General features: G+C 51.7%; 2 protein-coding genes across 3 annotated transcripts in view; one reads left to right on the top strand and one right to left on the bottom strand.

Moving 5' to 3' along the window:
- Positions 1-2,101, bottom strand: part of Sh2d3c (SH2 domain containing 3C) — a 35,887-nt gene extending 33,786 nt beyond the window's left edge. The window contains exon 1 of one of the 2 annotated variants that reach the window (XM_039105377.2): positions 1,963-2,101. Coding sequence is in view for 1 of the 2 variants with exons in the window: in NM_001108579.1 (NP_001102049.1) it covers positions 1,958-1,994 (37 nt within the window). In the remaining variant the exon portion in view is untranslated. Of the gene's footprint in view, positions 1-1,957 lie in introns of both variants that reach the window. The other variant, NM_001108579.1, reaches the window with a different exon arrangement.
- A 9,288-nt stretch (positions 2,102-11,389) lies between these two features.
- On the top strand, positions 11,390-16,238 carry Cdk9 (cyclin-dependent kinase 9). The gene is made up of 7 exons (NM_001007743.1): positions 11,390-11,525; positions 11,974-12,055; positions 13,370-13,460; positions 13,839-14,005; positions 14,117-14,288; positions 14,446-14,594; positions 15,361-16,238. Exons 1-7 carry the CDS (start codon positions 11,434-11,436, stop codon positions 15,724-15,726), a joined length of 1,119 nt encoding a protein of 372 aa, NP_001007744.1. The 5' UTR covers positions 11,390-11,433; the 3' UTR covers positions 15,727-16,238.
- The last annotated feature ends 1,923 nt before the right edge of the window (positions 16,239-18,161 follow it).

The raw sequence follows: 18,161 nt of genomic DNA, 5'->3' as shown, positions 1-18,161 counted from the left end.
TGTGTGTGTGATGTGATGTGTGTGTATGTGAGTATGTATATGGTGTGTATATGTGAGTATGTATGGTGCGTATGGTGTGTGTGTGTGGTATGTGTGTTTATGTGAGCATGTATGGTGCATATGGTGTGTGTGTATGAATGTGTGTGTGGTGTGTGCGTATGTGAGTGTATATGGTTTGAATGGTGTATGTATGGTGTGTGGTGTGAGTGTGTGAGTGTGTATATGGTATGTGTGTTGTGTGAGTGTGTTGTATGGTATGTGTGTGAGTATGCATGGTATGTATGGTGTGTGTGATGTGTGTATATGTAAATGTGTGTACAGTGTGTGTGATGTGATATGTATGTATGTGAGTTGTGTATGGTGTGTATGTATATCTGTATATGTGTGTATGTTGTGTATGTTGTGTGTATGGTGTATGGTGTGTGTATATGTTGTGTGTATGAGTGTGTATGGGGTGTATGTTGTATGTATGGTGTGTATGATGTGTGAATGTGTATGGTATATGTGAGTGTGTGCATGGTATGTGTGATGTGATGTGTATGTGTGTGTGTGAGAGTATATATGGTGTGCATAGTGTGTGTGTGTGTGTGTGTGTGTGTGTGTGTGTGTGTGTGTAAAGAATAGTGTCCAGGCAACCTCTGGCACCGGGGTTGAACAGAGATGGATAAGGCTGTGTGCCTGAGGACTGCTGGCCCCTGTCTGTGGGTGTTTTTCTCCTCCCTGTGAGCTGAACCCGTGTTAGAAACTCCTGTGATACCATCTCCCAGTAGGGACGGAAGTATATCTCTTTGCTCACTCCTCCCTGCGCCCCCTAAAGCTGTGGGGCTGTCCCTTCTCTGACTTCCGTAGGGCCTCCACAATACTTGAGCAAAAGGAGAAAACCCTGGCATTTGTACTTCTCCAGCCTGTTCTGCACCCTCAGGTGCCCACGCCCCTGATGGAATACGTGCTGCATGCTCACACCTGACAAGGACAGACTCTGGGGCCCAGAGAGGGGAAGGGGTCTGCCTACCACCCCACACCAGAACCTCTCAGAGCCTGGGTGGAAACCTGGGACTCTGCACTTCAGGATTCATCCCTGTCCAATCCCCCAGCCCCATCCCGGACAGTGCTGGCTACCGCCCTTCTTCTAGACAGGTTGGCCTGGGACAGAGATCTCTGTTTAGCAGAAGGGTCACTGACTGCTTCCTTTCCCCATGTTACAATTTTTGTTTGCTTGCTTTGTATGTTTGTATGTGACAGTGTCTCACTCTAACCTGCTTTGGTCTGCTCATGAGCCTCTCCTGCTTCTGACTTCTGAATGCTAGGATTACAGATGTATGTGCCTCCATTTACACACACACACACACCCACACACACAGAGAGAGAGAGAGAGAGAGAGAGAGAGAGAGAGAGAGAGAGAGAGAGAGAGAGAGGGAGAGGGGAGGTGGTGGCTGGAAGATCAGAGGAATTAGAGACAGACGTTTGGGACCCAAAATGGATTGACCTGGAGAAAGAAATAGCAACGGGTGGGTGTAGCTCATCCAAGAACCTGGTACATGTCACTCCTAGCCTCACTACTGGTGGGAACACACCACGGTATCCACCTCCTCACATCCACTCGCTCCCTAGAGATCTCCCTGAGATCTGGTGTTGAGCTGGGTTCCGATCAACATGGGGTGCTTGGGGGGGGTCTCTCCATGCACAGCCTCATGGTTAGAGAGAGGCCAGGATGATACAGAAGATAGAAGGGCTGGCTGTAGTAAGAGGGAAGTAAGGGTGGGGCAGGGAGAGGGAAAGATAGAAATGGAAAGACACACAGAGATGGAGAGGTGCGCGGGGCCACAGCATGGGTAGGCAGGAACACCGTGGAGAGAGACAGAGATGGACAGAAAGAGAAAGAGAAAGAAGACAGCGGTGAGCAGCAGATGCAGAGAGGCCAAGCTGGACAGAGGGACAGTGGACGGTCTGTACTCACTGAACTTTTTGCCTGTTTTCTTGGGCATTTCTGTCATCTTGGCAAGTTGTGCAAAGTCCCTGGTTTGCTAGCATGTGGCTGTTCCAGGCTCAAGGCATCGGGGCTGACCAGCCTCCTCGGCTCCCCTTCCCCTTTCTCTTGCCCTCTCACTGGCTTCCTCTGTGTATTTTTAAACTATCGAAACTCCCACAGCCCCACCCTCCCACCCTCTTCACAGGGGGCGGGGGCTGGGGCCTCCCCAGTCCAGCCCCTGAGGGCCTCCTCAGCCGGCAGCAGGGGCAGGGGGCACACCACAAAACCATGGGACCTGGAAGGCCTGAGGAACAAACCACAGGCTTTGGGAACGGAGCCCACTAGGCTGGGGGCCACTGGGGACCTGCCAACAGCTGTCAGGGGCCTGGCCCACAGGATGGGAAGTCAGAGACAGACCCATGTTTAGGGTAGTTTATTCTAAGCCTCGGTACCCAGGAGATGGAGTGGCAATAATCAAGACAAGAATGCGGTGGGCAGGGCTGGAGAGATGGCTCAGCGGTTAAGAGCACCCGACTACTCTTCCAGAGGTCCTGAGTTCAATTCCCAGCAACCACATGGTGGCTCACAGCCATCTGTAATGAGGTCTGATGCCCTCCTCTGGTGTGTCTGAAGACAGTTATGGTGTACTCATATATAATAAATAAATCTTTAAAAAAAAAAAAAAAAGGAGAACGTTTGAGGCTGCTAGTCTGGGCTACATGAGGCCCTGTCTCAAAAAAACAAAAGTGGAGCAAAAACAAAACAAAACAAAAAAAAAAATGCGGTGGGCAGGCCTGTGGGCTTAGACCACTCCTGCCCAATTCAACCTTTGATTGGCTACTTTGTCACTGTGTGATTACGGACCGGAAGATTCACCTGCACAAGCCTCAGTTTCCTTTTGGTGAGCAGGATACGCGAACCTCACAGTGGCCAGAATACCAGACAGAGCCAGGTGTAAAGTCAGTCCCTGCTTAGCATGATTGTCCTTGTTTGAGTCTGCAAAGGCATGTGAGGACAGGTCTTCTACATCCTTCGGGCAGAGATAGGGAAACTGAGGCACAGAGGAGCAAGGGGATTTCCCCAGGTCACAGAGTTGGTGGCACACACTGGGGGTTACAAGTTGTCTGTCCAGTAATAATCAGGTTGGTGTTCTGCAAACACAAACGTGTGTGCGTGTGTGCATGTGTGCGTGGTATGTGCGTGGTGTGTGTGTGTGTGTGCACGTGTGTGCGCATGCATGTGTGCGTGTGTGCATGCATGTGTGTGTGTGTTTGAGTTCTGTGTCCACACAGAACAAATATAAGGAAATGAAACCTCATGTACACCTGTAGTTGGGGGCGGGGCGGAGTGTTAGTAACACTTGTTGGGTCTGGAGGGCCACAGGTCAAATCTAGTTCTGAATGCCACCACCTCTGCAGCTGCAGTGACCAAATCTCTACAACAGAGACAGCACAAGACACACAGCCATCTTCCCAAGGCTCTGCTTCTCTCCTTTCTCTCTACCACTGAGCCACAACCCCAGCAGCCCAGAGTGGACACTTTTATGTTGTTTTGACATAAAAATCTGACGTAGCCCAGGCTGACCTCTAATTTGAGATCTTCCCGCCTTAGCCTCCAAGTACCGAGGTTACATGTGTAAGGACAGACCACGGTCCCATAGCTGGTGATCCGGTCTGTGGGAGATGGAGTCCAAGACACATGTGTCCTGTGCTGCGTCCTCCATCAAAGTCTTGTCCCCAAAGTCAGGTCATTTGGATACTGCTGCTCTGACAGCCAAGCCCTGGGAGCTGGTTTCCAGACCTTCTGTGTCCCAACCTCCTGTCCAGGTAAAGTTGTCAGTAGACAAGTCAGACTGATTCTTTTGGTGCAGTGAAGACAACCCCAAAGTCACGAGAGAGAAAGAGACCCAGTCCTGTCAGGTCATGGCAGCAGGGTCCTGCTTCTGTAGGCCTGCAAGGACCGTTGCTTAATGGCCAAGGAGGAAGTTAGTTACTTTTCTGTGACAAAACACCATGACCAAGGCAAGTTATAAACATTTATTGGGACATGTGATTCCAGAGCAGACTCCTGGGGTGGTACCCCCTTTTCCTCTCCAGGTATTGTCAAAAGATAGCGGGAAGGAGCCTAGATAGAGCCTAGAAAGAGCTGAGGGTCTCAGGGAAAAGCAAAAGTGTAGAGCCCTGGCTTCTCTCCTGGGCGACAGTTACAATGTGAATTGGACTGATGACCTAGGCTGTGGTATCAGCTGACCAGACCAGTGCTGACTTTCTAGCCAGACCAGCTCCCCAACTGCTGTGTATTGTGCTTCTCTGGGCTTCAGTTTCCCTACTTCATAGCAGTCCTGGCTCTGGGGCTGAAGCATGGCCACATGGGCAAGGAGTACAGTGGCCAGGCCAGCCCGACTATGGTGGGTAGGCAGGCACATGCTCTTTGAGACCTGGGAAGCTGAATCTCAGAGTGTCTGTTGCTATGGCACCGACGCCTCGTCAGGGCCAGGCTTGCTGTTGGCCCAGGCGCCAGGATAGTTGCTGGTGTCCCTTGGAGGATGAATGGTACTCAGTGTGGTGAGGAGGCTGTGCTCAGAGCCCCCTTTGTGCTGCTTTAAGTGGCCGTTGGAAGTGCGGTCAGGGAGACCTGCTGGCTCGTGGCTGTCCTACAGTCCCTCCACAGCCGGTGCTGGAAGTCCACCCAGTCAGCCCGCTGCTGTAGCCCTGACCACCTACCTAGTGCTTTCCCTCCTCCAGAGTAAGGGCTTATGCCTAGGCTTGACCTGCACTCCAGGCCACACGTGCCTCCCTCTAGTCCCTTAGCCTTTTGATTCCTACCAGTCCTTTCAGTGCAGCATTGAGTAACGAAATGCCCCCCCAAAAAAAAATAAAAGGAAAGAAAAGAACAGAAAAAAAAAGGTGTGGGGTGTGATGGTTCACACCTTTAATCCCAGCACACAGGAAGCAGAGGTAAGAGGATCTCTGTGAGTTTGAGGCCGGCCTGGTCTACAGAGTGAGTTCCAGGACAGCCAGGGCTACACAGAGAAACCCTGTCTCAGAAAAGCAAAACCAAACTTCAATTCCAGCTCCACAGTTCTTTGGCTGTGGCCCCAGCCTGGTTACTGAGTCTGTTTCTTCTTTGGTCACCTGGATCCAGTCACAGAAGGTTTTTTGTTTTTTGTTTTTTGTTTTTTCGGAGCTGGGGACCAAACCCAGGGCCTTGCACTTGCTAGGCAAGCGCTCTACCACTGAGCTAAATCCCCAACCCCACACAAAAGGTTCTTAAGAGGACTGCAGTAACACTTCAAGAGAATGATGTGTGTCAACACAGGGCCAGGTAGAAGCAGCAAGACCAACGGGGGCAGAACTTCCATGGTGGGATGGGCCCCTCGGTATCACAGACTGTTCTCTGTTCCGTATCCCTCAGCTAGCGAGCATACCCACAGCCAACAGCTCGAATGTTCACATCTTACGAGCCTGCTTTCACTTCCCCTCCACAGATCCTAACCCTATCCAAGCTTGGGAGAAGAAAGCAGGGTCCAGGTGTTTATAGACTGTTCTGTTGCTGTGAAGAGACACCATGACAAAGACAGTTCTTACGAAAGAAAACATTTAACTCTAAGTTTGCTTACAGTATTGACATCAGAGTGGGAGCATGACAGGACCAAAGCAGCATGCATGGCACTAGAGCAGTAGCAGTGGAGAGCTACGTTCTGATCTGTAGGGAGCAGACAGAGAGAGACTGGGCCTGGTTTGGGCTTTTGAAACCTCAAAGCCGGGGCTGGAGAGATGGCTCAGAGGTTAAGAGCACTGATTGCTCTTCCAGAGGTCCTGAGTTCAATTCCCAGCAACCACATGGTGGCTCACAACCATCTGTAATTGGATCTTCTGCCCTACAGGCATACATGCAGGCGGAATGCTATATACATAATAAATGCTATATACACAATAAATAAATCTTTAAAAAAAGAGAGAGAGAGAGAGAGAAACCTCAAAGCCTGCCCCAAGAGACACACTTCCTTTAACAAGGCCACACCTGTTCCAATATGGCTCTAGCTCCTAATCCTTCTAATCCTTCAAACAGTTATACTCTCTGATGACTAAGCTTTCTTTCTTTCTTTTTTTTTTTTTTTTCGGAGCTGGGGACCGAACCCAGGGCCTTGCGCTTCCTAGGCAAGCGCTCTACCACTGAGCTAAATCCCCAGCCCCTTTTTTTTTTTTTTTTTAAGATTTTATTTATTTATTTTATTTATATGACAAGTACACTGTAGCTGTCTTCAGACACACCAGAAGAGGACATCAGATCCTATGACAGATGGTCGTGAGCCACCATGTGGTTGCTGGGATTTGAACTCAGGACCCCTGGAAGAGCAGTCAGTGCTCTTAACCTCTGAGCCATCTCTCCAGCCCCGATGACTAAGCTTTCAAAGATATTGAGGCTGCTTTTTTTCTTCCACACAGAGTTTCTCAGTGTAGCTCTGGCTTTCCCAAAACTAGCTCTGTAGACTAAGCTGACCTTGAACTCACAAAGCTCTGAAGTGGAAACCTAAGGGTTCTTTGGAAAGTCATTTGGATGGTGTTTTGCCCGGACAAATGTGTGAAGGAATGTTTAGCTGAAGTGGACAGGGGTGAAAGACTAAGGCAGACTCGTGAAGGAATGTTTCACTGAAGCAGACACAGGAGAGAGAATGTTCTGCTAAAGCATACGTGAAAGAACACATGATGAAGGATTCTTTGCGAACAATACACACATATTAGTCTGCCTTACATTGCATAACTCAGCTGCATTTGTGAGGAAATACACCCAAAAACTTCTCTTTTTCCTTTTTTTCTTTTTTTTTTTTTTTCGAAGCTGGGGACCGAACCCAGGGTCTTGCGCTCGCTAGGCAAGAGCTCTACCGCTAAGCTAAATCCCCAACCCCACCCAAAAACTTCTGGTGGTGTGCTAGACTCTGGCTAATTGGCAGAATGAAGTCAGATGAGACAGACACATGTGCTGAGGCAAGACCTGTGAAGGACCTGTGATGTTTGGCGATGGTAAAAAAAAGAACTCAACAGTGAAGGAGACTGAGGTTGACTTGCTGGTACAGCTAGTTGTGCAATGCTTGTTGGTCTTGGGTCTTTGCTGATCTTCCCTTCCCTGAGAAAGACACAGCCAAAAAACGTCTCCTGAGATTCCCCGGGTCTCTCCAGCTGACTGGCCCCAAGACTGAGGCCTGGCTGTCTCTGCTAGGCAGTGCCACCGCTGCTGACTCATGTTTGCTATTCCACCTCTACCAAACTGGATTGCTGGTGCATCCATGAGGTGTTTGCGAGTAGATCTATCTGCTGCTGCTGACCCGTGAACTGAACTGCAGATTTCCACACAACACAAAAATGAGTTGCTCCAAAGAACCTTTCTAAACAGGTCCACTTTCCCGCCCTACCTTCCTTTCTTTTCCATTACCTCTGGTAGGTGATGGGCTAAAAGGACAGTTAAAGCATTTAGAGCCATCATTAAAAATAAGATTTGAGGGCTGGAGAGATGGCTCAGCGGTTAAGAGCACCGGACTGCTCTTCCAGAGGTCCTGAGTTCAATTCCCAGCAACCACATGGTGGCTCACAACCATCTGTAATGGGATCTGATACCCCCTTCTGGTGTGTCTGAAGACAGCTACAGTGTACTTATATATAATAAATAAATCTTTTAAAAAAAAGATTTGAAAAAAATTAAAGTTACAGAGATCCATCAGCCTCTGCCTCTCAAGTGCTGGGATGAAAAGTGTGCACCACCACCACCCAGCTATGGAAGGTGTTCTTATTCAAACCACTATACTAGGTAAGGTCAAAAGCTGGAGTTCCGCCGGTGGCACAAACCTTTAATTCCAGCATTCTGGGAGTAGTGGCAAGTAGAACTTTGTGAGTTCAAAGTTAGCCTAGAAAAGCACTCTGAGGCTTTCTATTTTATTTTTCTGAGACAGGTTCTTGTTATGTGAACAGCCTATCTCAAACCTACAGAAATTCCCCTGTCTCGGCCTCCTGAGTGCCGGGATTAAACATGTGTGCCATACCTGGCTTTATTTTTTTCATTCTTTAGACAAGGTCTCACCGAGGCTCTAACTGGTCGTGAACTTACTCTTTAGCCCAGACAAGCCCTGAACTTTGAACTTTCCTGCTTCCGTTTCTTTAGTAGCTGGCTTTCCAGTTTTCTGCCACTGGGCCTGGCTTCCTTAGCTCTTAAATGGCCATACAAGAGACTCCTGAGGGGTGTCATGAGGCGGCCAGTCAGCAGGTGTTGACAGAGGCCGGGTCACACGCTAGGTCTTGGTGGTTTAGGCAGTCCACAGGAAGCAGGCATTATTTGCAACCCACAAAGCAGTAGCCAAAGTGAATTTGAAACGACTAATTTCTCCCTGGTTCCCTCCTGGATTTTCCAGTGGTGGAGAACCGGGACTCCAGAACTGGGCAGCCTTCCAAAGCCTCCAGATTGCCATTGCTTCCCTGTGGAGGGGCTGAGGGCCCAGGACTCTAAGGAAGTGACTGGAAGATGTCAGGGCTCTTGTTGGTGGCAGAGGTGACAACATCACAGGAAACCCTGCGAAAGCCTCTCTGCCCACAGGATGTGACTTAGGGAGGGCTCATGAGAAACAGACACCAGCTACAGCCTAAAAATCTGATTGTAGCATCCACACAAGTCATCAGTGCTGCTGTTACCTGCCACATTCCCCAGGAGCCCAAGGCAGGTGAGAGCACTCCCAAGTTTCACCATGGTTTCATGCTGAGCCCAGACTGGGAGGGGCCTTGACATGAGGAACTGACCTGGTTCAAAGCTAGCGTGGCCACTGGCTGTCTGGGTAACCATGGCCCACTCATCTCACCTCTGAGTGTCAGGGTCCTCATGTGCAGTGGAGGTCAGAGTGGTGTCCCCTGCATCTGACTGACAACAGAAATACCTCCTGTACAGGCTGAGTGCAGGGCTAGCCACTTTCTATCATTGTAATTAGTGTAATTACTCTCTCCTTCTTACTCCTGGCTCTCCCCCACCCCCTTACTTCTTCAGATAAGCAGTGTATCCATGAAGGTAGGCTCTGGGTCACTTCCTTGGCTTGATTTCCTAAAGCCCTGGCTGGCTCTATGAAGGGTCTTGAGAAATCCTCCTGGCAGGACCCTTCTCACAGCAGGTACTCGGGGACACCAGGCTCATCAAAACCATTCCTCCTTCCAAGAACCTTCAAGCCCAGACAGTGTGGCATAAAACCAGAAAGCACTCCCAGACACAGTGACGCCTAGAGCTGAGGCAAGAGGGATGTCTGGAGTTCAAGGGTCAGCCTAGACTACTCAGTGAGCACCAGACCAGTCAGGACCTGTCTCAATCAAACAAGAGGTGAAAACAAACCGGAAGCCTGCAACTGACCCCCGAGAGTGGGGTGGCAGCTCTGAAGACAGGAGGGATCAGGGGGCTGGAGAGATGGCTCAGTGGTTAAGAGCACTGACTGCTCTTCCAGAGGTCCTGAGTTCAAATCCCAGCAACCACATGGTGGCTCACAACCATCTGTAATGGGATCTGATGCCCTCTTCTGGTGTATCTGTGTACTTAAATATAATAAATGAATAAATCTTAAAAAAAAAAAAAAAAAGAGGGATCAGGACACTGAAACAGAAGGCAGTTTGCAGGACCACAGCACAGAAGGGAAACACTGGAAAATCAGACACGCCTCACTCAGAATTTCAAATCGGTTCAGGGAGACATAACAGACTGCAGAATGATCTGGAGCAGGTTGGAATGGAACCAGTGAAACGAGGCTAGGGGAAGCAGGACTCCATCAAGGTGTCCATCCTTGAGAGGGGTGCTGACAAAAAGGAGGGGACTGAGAAGGTAAGAAGACAGCTGTGTGGACTTGTCTCCTGGGGATGGGAAGGTGATTGTGGGAAAGGATAGGCCTGGAAGGGTCTTAGGGTAACAGTGTTATCCAGCCTGTGTAAGGTCAGCAGACCTCAAACACACTAACAATGAGGCATGACAAACTCTAGAGCCAGCCTTATCATAGTGTGACCAGGAGCAGACAACCTCTGATTTCTGATCTGAGATTTCTTCTGTAAAATGGGTTCATATTTTTTTTCTGTAAAACCCAGTTCACATGTTTGTTTCAGAATGTCCAGCAGATATCTCTCTCTCTCTCTCTCTCTCTCTGTTATTATTTCCTGGTTGTCCTAGAACTCACTCTGGAGATCAGGCTAGCCTCGAACTCAGAGATCCACCTGCCTCTGCTAAGTGCTGGGATTAAAGAGGTGCGCCATCACTACCCAGCTCATGCCCAGCATTTCAAAAACGCGCAGGAGTGCCTGTTCAATTTTAACCATTTTTGGGATGATTGACGCAGGACAGACCAGCTTAGCCGCAGCTCTGTGAAGGAAGGCAGTAGATCCATCCTTGCCTTCCTGACCACACAGGATCCAGGGTTTAGGCCTGAGCGTCGCCGCGCCCCCTGGCGGCCGTCAGTTGCCATGTCAACGGCGGGTGGCTGAGACGGCGGAGGCGGCAGCGGGGGCAGTTCTCTCTTCCCCGGGCCTCAGGCCGCTCCCTCGGCACCTCCTGCCTTCGCCTCACTGGGAGCACACTCCCAGCCCTGGAAGAAGGGCCCTTCTGTGGCAGCTGGCATTAGGGGGGTAAACTGAGGCACGCAGCAGGGCGCCGCAGGCAGGTGTCTAGTGCGGAGCCCCACCTCCAAACGCAGAGGAGGGGCTGCTAGCAGTGACGCGCCGAGGGCGGACGCTGGACTGGGAGCGGGAGGGCGGGAGGCGGCGGCGGCAGGTGCGGCCGCGGAGGGTGGGAGGAGGAGGGAGGGGGCGGGAGGGGGAGGGGAGGCCAGGACGGGGACCTCCCCCTTTATAACGCGCCCCCTCCCGGGCTCTCGGGCCGCCTCCTCGTCTGCTCTTGCTATCTCGCCCCCTTTCCTGGCCGCCCCGGGCCGGGTTTGGCCAGGGAGCCCCCGCCCCCAGGCCTTCCCCACACCCCCACCCGTCGCCCCGCGCAGCCCGGCGGAGGCGGCGCCGTCGGAGGAGGAGGAGCAGGGCACTGCGGCTGGCCCCGGATCGGGAGCCAGAGCGGCAGCAGCTTCGGCAGCAGCACGGCCCGGGCCAATGCAGCGGGACGCACCGCCACGAGCCCCAGCCCCAGCGCCACGGCTCCCTGCGCCCCCGATCGGGGCCGCCAACAGCACTAGCGGCGGCGGCGCAGGCGGGGGCAGTGGCGGCGGCGGAGGCTCCTCTGCAGCTCCGGCTCCCCCTGGCCTCCCGGGAACTACAAGTCCCAGGGGGCCTGGCGGCGGGCGGAGACCGGAAGAGGCGGGCTCGGCACCTCGAGGCCGGAAGTGGCCTTGGAGGCGGAAGTGGCGCGGCCGCGGAGGGGCCTGGAGTGTGGCGGGACCGGGAGCGGCGGGAGCTGCGGCTGGGGGCGGCGGCGGCGGCGGCGGCGGCGGCGGCGCGCTGGAGGCGGCCATGGCCAAGCAGTACGACTCAGTGGAATGCCCGTTTTGCGATGAGGTCACCAAGTACGAGAAACTTGCCAAGATCGGCCAAGGCACATTCGGGTAAGATTAGGCCGCGTGGGACCGGTAGCCCAGGACCTGCACTTTCCATGGCCTATATCGGGTCGTTCAGGGCCGGGGCCCGAGGTGGTACGGAAGCTTCTATTTCCTTGATTGTTGCCTGGTCTTGCTAGGCCGCGCCGCAGACGCTCCCGGCCTAACCGAGCGGACTGGCAGGGAGGAGCCTGAGGCCCGTGATGGGGGTTGGGTAGGGTTGCTGAGAGGAACTCAGTTTGTGAGCGGACACCTCTGGGGGGAGGAGTGGGAGCCGAGTAGGAGTAAGAGCAGGGGCTGGGAGAAGGACAGAAAACACGTGGTGTGGAATAACAGCTTACAGGAGTCCCGGGCCGCACCCCACCGTGTGTCTGGTCTCCCGCTGCTCCTCTTCGCGTGGGGGAGGGGCGGTCCCTGCGGAAATGCCTGATGGGTCCCTCGGGTCTTTGTGTTGCAGGGAAGTATTTAAAGCCAAGCACCGTCAGACCGGCCAGAAGGTGGCTCTGAAGAAAGTGTTGATGGAGAATGAGAAGGAGGGGGTGAGTATATGGACCACTGGGCAGTTCTTCTAACCTGTGCTCGGTTTCCACACTGCTACTTAAAAGGGTTTTGTGCTGAGATTCCACCCAAGTATTTTTCGATTTTCCGTGTGACAAGACATTTGGCTTTCCACTTAGACTTTTGAGTTTTTGTGGCAAAGTTCGGTGGGAGGCAAGTGAGGGAGCCTGTGCTTTGCGTGAAAGTGCACGTTGCCTCTAGAAGTGGGGTTTTTGAAAACTTCCAGCTTAGCGTCGAATTTTGTTTTGTACGAAGGGACAATTTGTGCACAGGCAATTTAAAAGGCAGCTTAGCTTAAGGCGTGTTTTGAAGCATGATGTCCCCGTCTTAGCTTTAGTACAGCGTTTTCTTTGTAAGGAAAAAGCTGTTTGACTATTTCCTGTCTATGCGTGTCTTGTTTTCTGGTGTGGCTGTGTACAGCATGCCTGTCTGGTACCTGGGCACCTGAGGAGACCATGCTAGGCTGCCTTGGATCACTTGGGACTAGAATTAAAAAGATCCACCATGTAGAGGCTGGGATTGAACCTAGGTCCTCCGGAAGAACAGCCAGTGTTGTATGTGTGTGTGCATGCATATGTGTATGTCTCCCTGAAATAGGGACTCAACATAAGACTTGTTTAATACAAAAATCTCTCAGTATCCCAGCTGTTCTCAGACTCGCAGAGGGTCAACTGCCTGTGCCCGGAGTGCTGGGAATAAAGGCTTGGGCTGCCACTCTTAGCCAGGACTGGTTTGCTTAACTATTCATCTATCTCTGGACCCAGGGAATTTCTTGATTTTAACCCACAAGCATTAGTGCCAAAGATTTTGTCCCTATTTGAGTTGTCTAAAATAAATTCCTGGCCCAGCGTAGAGGGCTATGATTGTAGTTCCAGCATTTACGAGGCCAAAGAAAAAGGATGGTTCACAAGTCCAAAGCCGCCATTGTCTAGATGGCAAAATCTAGCAGCTCCTTGAGTGAGATGTGTGTGTCCTTTCACTTACCTTCTGCTTTACAGAGACTGGTTGCAGATAAATATATTTATTTTCCCCTCAAGCAAGAGCTCAACTAACCAGACTGGCCTTGAACTTGGGACAGTTCTACTCTCTATTTGACTCCTGATAGTAGGATTGGATTCCAGACAGGAACCGTCTGTCACACAAAAACTATACTCTTACCTGCCTTTCAACCTCTGTCCCTCAGTATAGATCACACACACACACACACACACACACACACACACACACACACACACTTTTACTTCATGGGTCTGTTGCTCTCAATTTTGACCACTTCCTCTCTTTCTCCTCCCTAGTTCCCCATCACAGCCTTGCGGGAAATCAAGATTCTACAGCTCCTAAAGCACGAGAATGTGGTCAACCTGATTGAGATTTGTCGAACCAAAGGTACGATGCTCGTTCTCGGGATAAAATGAACCTTAAACCTTTGCTTGCACTCCTGAGGTAAATGTGCTTAATGCCTCCTCCTGACTTGACTTGATCACACAGCTTCCCGATCTGTTTTGTTTTGAGACAGGGTTGCCCTGTGTAGCCCTGGCTGTCCTTGACCTTGCTCCATAGACCAGGCTAGCCTCACACTGCCTCTGCCTCCCTAGTGCTAGGGCTAAAGGCATGCACCACCAGTGACTGACCACCAGCTTCTCCGGGCTTTCTCCGATGGAGTTGGGTGTTTGTGGATTGGAGGGCTGGGAGTTGGCTGTGGAAAATGAGGTGGGTGCAGGTTTTTTATTTTCCCTCCCACCCTCTCTCCCTATTCTGCACCAGCTTCACCCTATAACCGCTGCAAAGGCAGCATCTATCTGGTGTTCGACTTCTGTGAGCATGACCTCGCTGGGCTGCTGAGCAATGTCTTAGTGAAGTTCACGTTGTCTGAGATCAAGAGAGTAATGCAGATGCTGCTGAATGGCCTCTACTACATCCACAGGAACAAGGTGAGGCCTGGGGCCGGGACAGACTGGGGCTTCTTTGCTCTTCACTGCCTTGTGGGTGGGTCTCTGGGATACTATGAGACCTGACCGAGCTCTCATGCGTCCTCCCTGCAGATCCTGCACAGGGACATGAAGGCTGCCAACGTGCTCATTACCCGAGATGGGGTCCTAAAGCTGGCAGATTTTGGGCTGGCTCGCGCCTTCAGCCTAGCTAAGAATAGCCAGCCCAACCGATACACCAACCGTGTGGTGACATTGTGGTACCGACCTCCGGAGCTCCTGCTCGGTGAGGACTCCCGAGCGGGCAGAGGGGGGCAGGGGCCGGGTACTTACCTGGCCACAGCCCCCGTTGCCGGGGGCCTCTTTAGCCATCAGCCTTGGGACCTGGAGTCTCAGGAGGCCCTCGGGCTTAAGAGGCACTCCCGGTACCCTCTTCTTCTCAGGAGAGCGGGACTACGGCCCGCCCATTGACCTGTGGGGTGCTGGGTGCATCATGGCAGAGATGTGGACCCGCAGCCCCATCATGCAGGGCAACACAGAGCAGCACCAGCTTGCCCTCATCAGCCAGCTCTGTGGCTCCATCACTCCAGAGGTACGTGACCAAACTGGGTGATCCTAGGGGGCCTGCAGTGGAGAGGAATCTGATTGGTGGGAAGCCATAGGCCTGCTGTCCAGGGTCTTGTGGGTGCTTCTCCCTCCTAAGCCTGTTGGTTTTGTGGGCTCTCTGTTTCTGTGGCAGAGTACCTGAGCAAAGCAAAAGCGCCAAGATTTGCCTTTGTTGAGAAACTTCAGCCTGTGGTTGTTTAGCCTTTGCTTTGGTGCAGAGACGTTGCTAAGTGTCACAGCAGAGAGTCCACTGGAGAGAGTAGGTGTGGTCATGGCAGGGAAGAGCAGAAGAGCAGGGTCCAGTGTGCAGCTCCAGGGGTGTTAAGCCCACTGACTTAACACTAGGCTTCAGCACACATTCAGCGAGCCTCAGAGGATACTTTTTCCCTCTTGGGTTGTCCCCTTCCCCTCTCCCCCCAAGTTTCCACCTCCCAATAGCGTCACCAGCAGGAGATCAAGCTTCAACACAAGCTTTTAGAGACAAAAGTACCATGAGATTTTTGTTTTGTTTTAAGATAGGAGTGTGCGTGAACAGGGCCTGGCATCTTTATTCTAGCTGACTTGTGTAAGCTGTCCAGATGCTAGGAGTATACTACATCCAGTGACTGCTGCTTTCAACTTGAAGACTTCTGATTCTCCTTGCAATGGAGAGGAAGTCAGGGAGCCTCTGAGAGAAGTTCTTTTAGAAATCCAATCCCCTGGTGTCTTAGCATTCTTCCCTCCAACTCCACTCTCTCCTTAACGTCTCTTAGGTGTGGCCAAACGTGGACAAGTATGAGCTGTTCGAAAAGCTGGAACTGGTCAAGGGCCAGAAGCGGAAGGTGAAGGACCGTCTGAAGGCCTACGTCCGGGACCCCTATGCTCTGGACCTCATTGACAAGCTGCTGGTGCTGGACCCTGCACAGCGGATTGACAGTGATGATGCCCTCAACCATGACTTCTTCTGGTCGGACCCCATGCCCTCGGACCTCAAGGGCATGCTGTCTACTCACTTGACGTCTATGTTTGAGTACCTGGCCCCACCACGACGGAAGGGTAGCCAGATCACCCAGCAGTCCACCAACCAGAGCCGAAATCCCGCCACTACCAACCAGACGGAATTTGAACGTGTCTTCTGAGGCTGTCGCTGGCCGGTGTTCTTAGGTTAGGGGTGGATTGCTTCTGCTCTGACTTGCATGAACATGTGACATGATGGGACGTTTGAGATTTTCTCCTCCAGTACATATCAACTCCACCCTGGCGCTGGGAACAGCTGCCTGAGTGGACTGGGGCAGAGCATTGGCTGCAAGCCCTGAGGGTCCTGGGGCTGTCCTGCCTGCCTCTCTCTGGAGGTCTCAGCATGGATACGAAGTGGGGTGGGAGAAGCTCACCCACTGTGACTTTTAAGAACTCCTGTGTGATGGGAGGAAGGTACAGGTTCCTCACCATCCCCAGCCCTTCCTCTGGATGAGGATGTGAAGGACAGAGGCATCTCCAAAATGGGCTACTTTTGGTATAGACCTTAGGAGTGTGGGGCTGGTGTAAGCTCTTGGTTCCTTTAAAAGGAGAATTTTATTTTGTTTTGTTCAGTTTAGACATTCCTGGATGCAGTTTGATTGGTTAAATTAAAAGTTGATTTTTTTTTCCAGTACATGCCTGTGTTTCTTGTGTTCAGACCCTCCCTCGGTTCTTGTCCTACAGCTAGAGGCTAGGGTGTGGTCAGCCAGGATACTGCTGGTCCTGCTTCCTTACCACCTAATACTCTGTAGATGTTGGGGTTTGCCCTCCATTCCTCCTGGTACCTTCCACTGCACTCCTCACCCCCAGAAGGCAGGTCCACAGGGCCCAGTGTTGGGAAGTGTCTGTTGTAAGCTGCAGCCTCAGTGAGCTGCTGGGCCTGGGCTGCTTAGGTTCATAAATCCTCAGACTGGACTGAAGCAGGGAACTGCAGACCTCCAAATCACTGCAGTGACAGGAGTGACTAGTGTAGCTTGTAGCTCCAAGGCTTGGGGGAAGCAGGACAGAAGTGACCAGAGCAGGCAGGGTCAAGGTGGGGGTGGGGGGGTGGGTTATAGCATGGGTTAGGGTGACAGTGAGGGCAAGAAGGAAGGCCAGTGTGGAGATGGGATAAGGACATGGTAGGGACCCTTAGAGGACTAACCTAGGTGACAGATTACCCAAGAGTTTAGTGAGGTTCAGTAACATCACAAAGCTGTCTGAGAAGGGCAGTGTTAGTCCATTAGCTCCGGGAGCTGAGCGTCCAGAATTCATGGCGGATTGGCAGAGTTGCTTCCTCTGGAGTTCTCTGGGACAGTCGATCTTCAGGTCTCTCCAGCTCTGGTAGCTGACACAGCTTGGCCTGAAGATTTTGTATTCTTTTTTTCCTTGCATGTCTGTACACTGTGTATCCCTGGTACCCAGGGAAGCTAGAGAGGAGTGATGCCCCTGGAGCTGCCACACATGCTGGGAACTGAGCGGGGTCCTTTGGAATTGCAGCTGGGGCTTTTTTTTTTTTTTTTTTCCTTCGGAGCTGGGGACCGAACCCAGGGCCTTGCGCTTCTTAGGCAAGCGCTCTACCGCTGAGCTAAATCCCCAACCCCGCAGCTGGGGCTTTTAACCACTCAGCCATCTCTCAGCCCTTCCAGACAAGTGGTCATTAGCTCGGATGTCCAGAACTGCAGATCTCCCTGCTTCCTCCTTTAGGGAGATAGGATTACAGGTGTGTACCACCATTTGCATGGCAATCTTGATTCTGAAAAGCATTCCTTATCGTTTTTGTTTCTTTGTCTATGAGGACATCCATTGTTGGGTTCATAGCCCCCCCCATAACCCCCTCTTAATCAGTCTGCAGAAACCTTCCCGCCCATGGCCCTGCCCACTCTGGTCGCATTCCTAGAACGTGATTGGAGAGGACATCATTCAACCTGCTATAACTAGAAGTTAGGACAGTCTTTGTGGCTACCAGGGGGTTCTCAAATGCCCAGTGACAGGAAGACAAACTAATAGAACTGTTCTGTTTCAGAATCTCTTCCCTCAAGTATTCAAGGGATTCATCCCTTTGCTAGAGATTGGACCCAGGACATGCAAGTGCTCTACCACTGAGCCACGCCCAATCTCGGTTTGTAGTCACTGATTCCTCAGAAGCTTCCTGGAAGTCACTGCGTATGATAGATCTATTGTTGGATTCAGTCCTCCCCACAGCCTACACGACTCTCCAGTCACCATTTTGGTGTGTTTCATTTTTCTAGTAGGTTCCAATTACTCTGATGGAGTAGGATCTATTAAAAATCAGCAAAGGGTGGGGGAGATGGCCCAGTCAGTAACGCGCTTGCTTCACAAACACTGGGGCTGAGTTTGACCCTCATCACCTACATAAAGGACAAGCTGCGTGAGCACAGTGGTTCCTTTTAAGCACTAAGGAGGTGAAAGGGGGGTTCTGTGGCTTTCTGGCCAGGTACCCAGGCTGAATAGGTAATTTCCAGGTTCACTCTGGTATCCACACACTTGCACACACATACACATGAGCATTCTACATACAAGCATGCGTGTGAACATTTGCATTCATTACAAAGTC

The sequence above is a fragment of the Rattus norvegicus genome, chromosome 3, assembly GCF_036323735.1.
Source record: "Rattus norvegicus strain BN/NHsdMcwi chromosome 3, GRCr8, whole genome shotgun sequence".
NCBI classification, from domain to species: Eukaryota; Metazoa; Chordata; class Mammalia; order Rodentia; family Muridae; genus Rattus; species Rattus norvegicus.
Note: the sequence above shows the minus strand (reverse complement) of the source record. Positions and strands in the feature narration are given on the sequence as shown.

Excerpts from the sequence above, each read along its gene's own strand:
- Cdk9 (NM_001007743.1), top strand. The coding sequence starts at position 11,434 with ATGGCCAAGCAGTACGACTCAGTGGAATGCCCGTTTTGCGATGAGGTC. Across the intron at positions 11,526-11,973 it reads ATCGGCCAAGGCACATTCGG|GGAAGTATTTAAAGCCAAGC; the intron begins GTAAGATTAGGC and ends TTTGTGTTGCAG. Across the intron at positions 14,006-14,116 it reads ACTACATCCACAGGAACAAG|ATCCTGCACAGGGACATGAA; the intron begins GTGAGGCCTGGG and ends TCCTCCCTGCAG.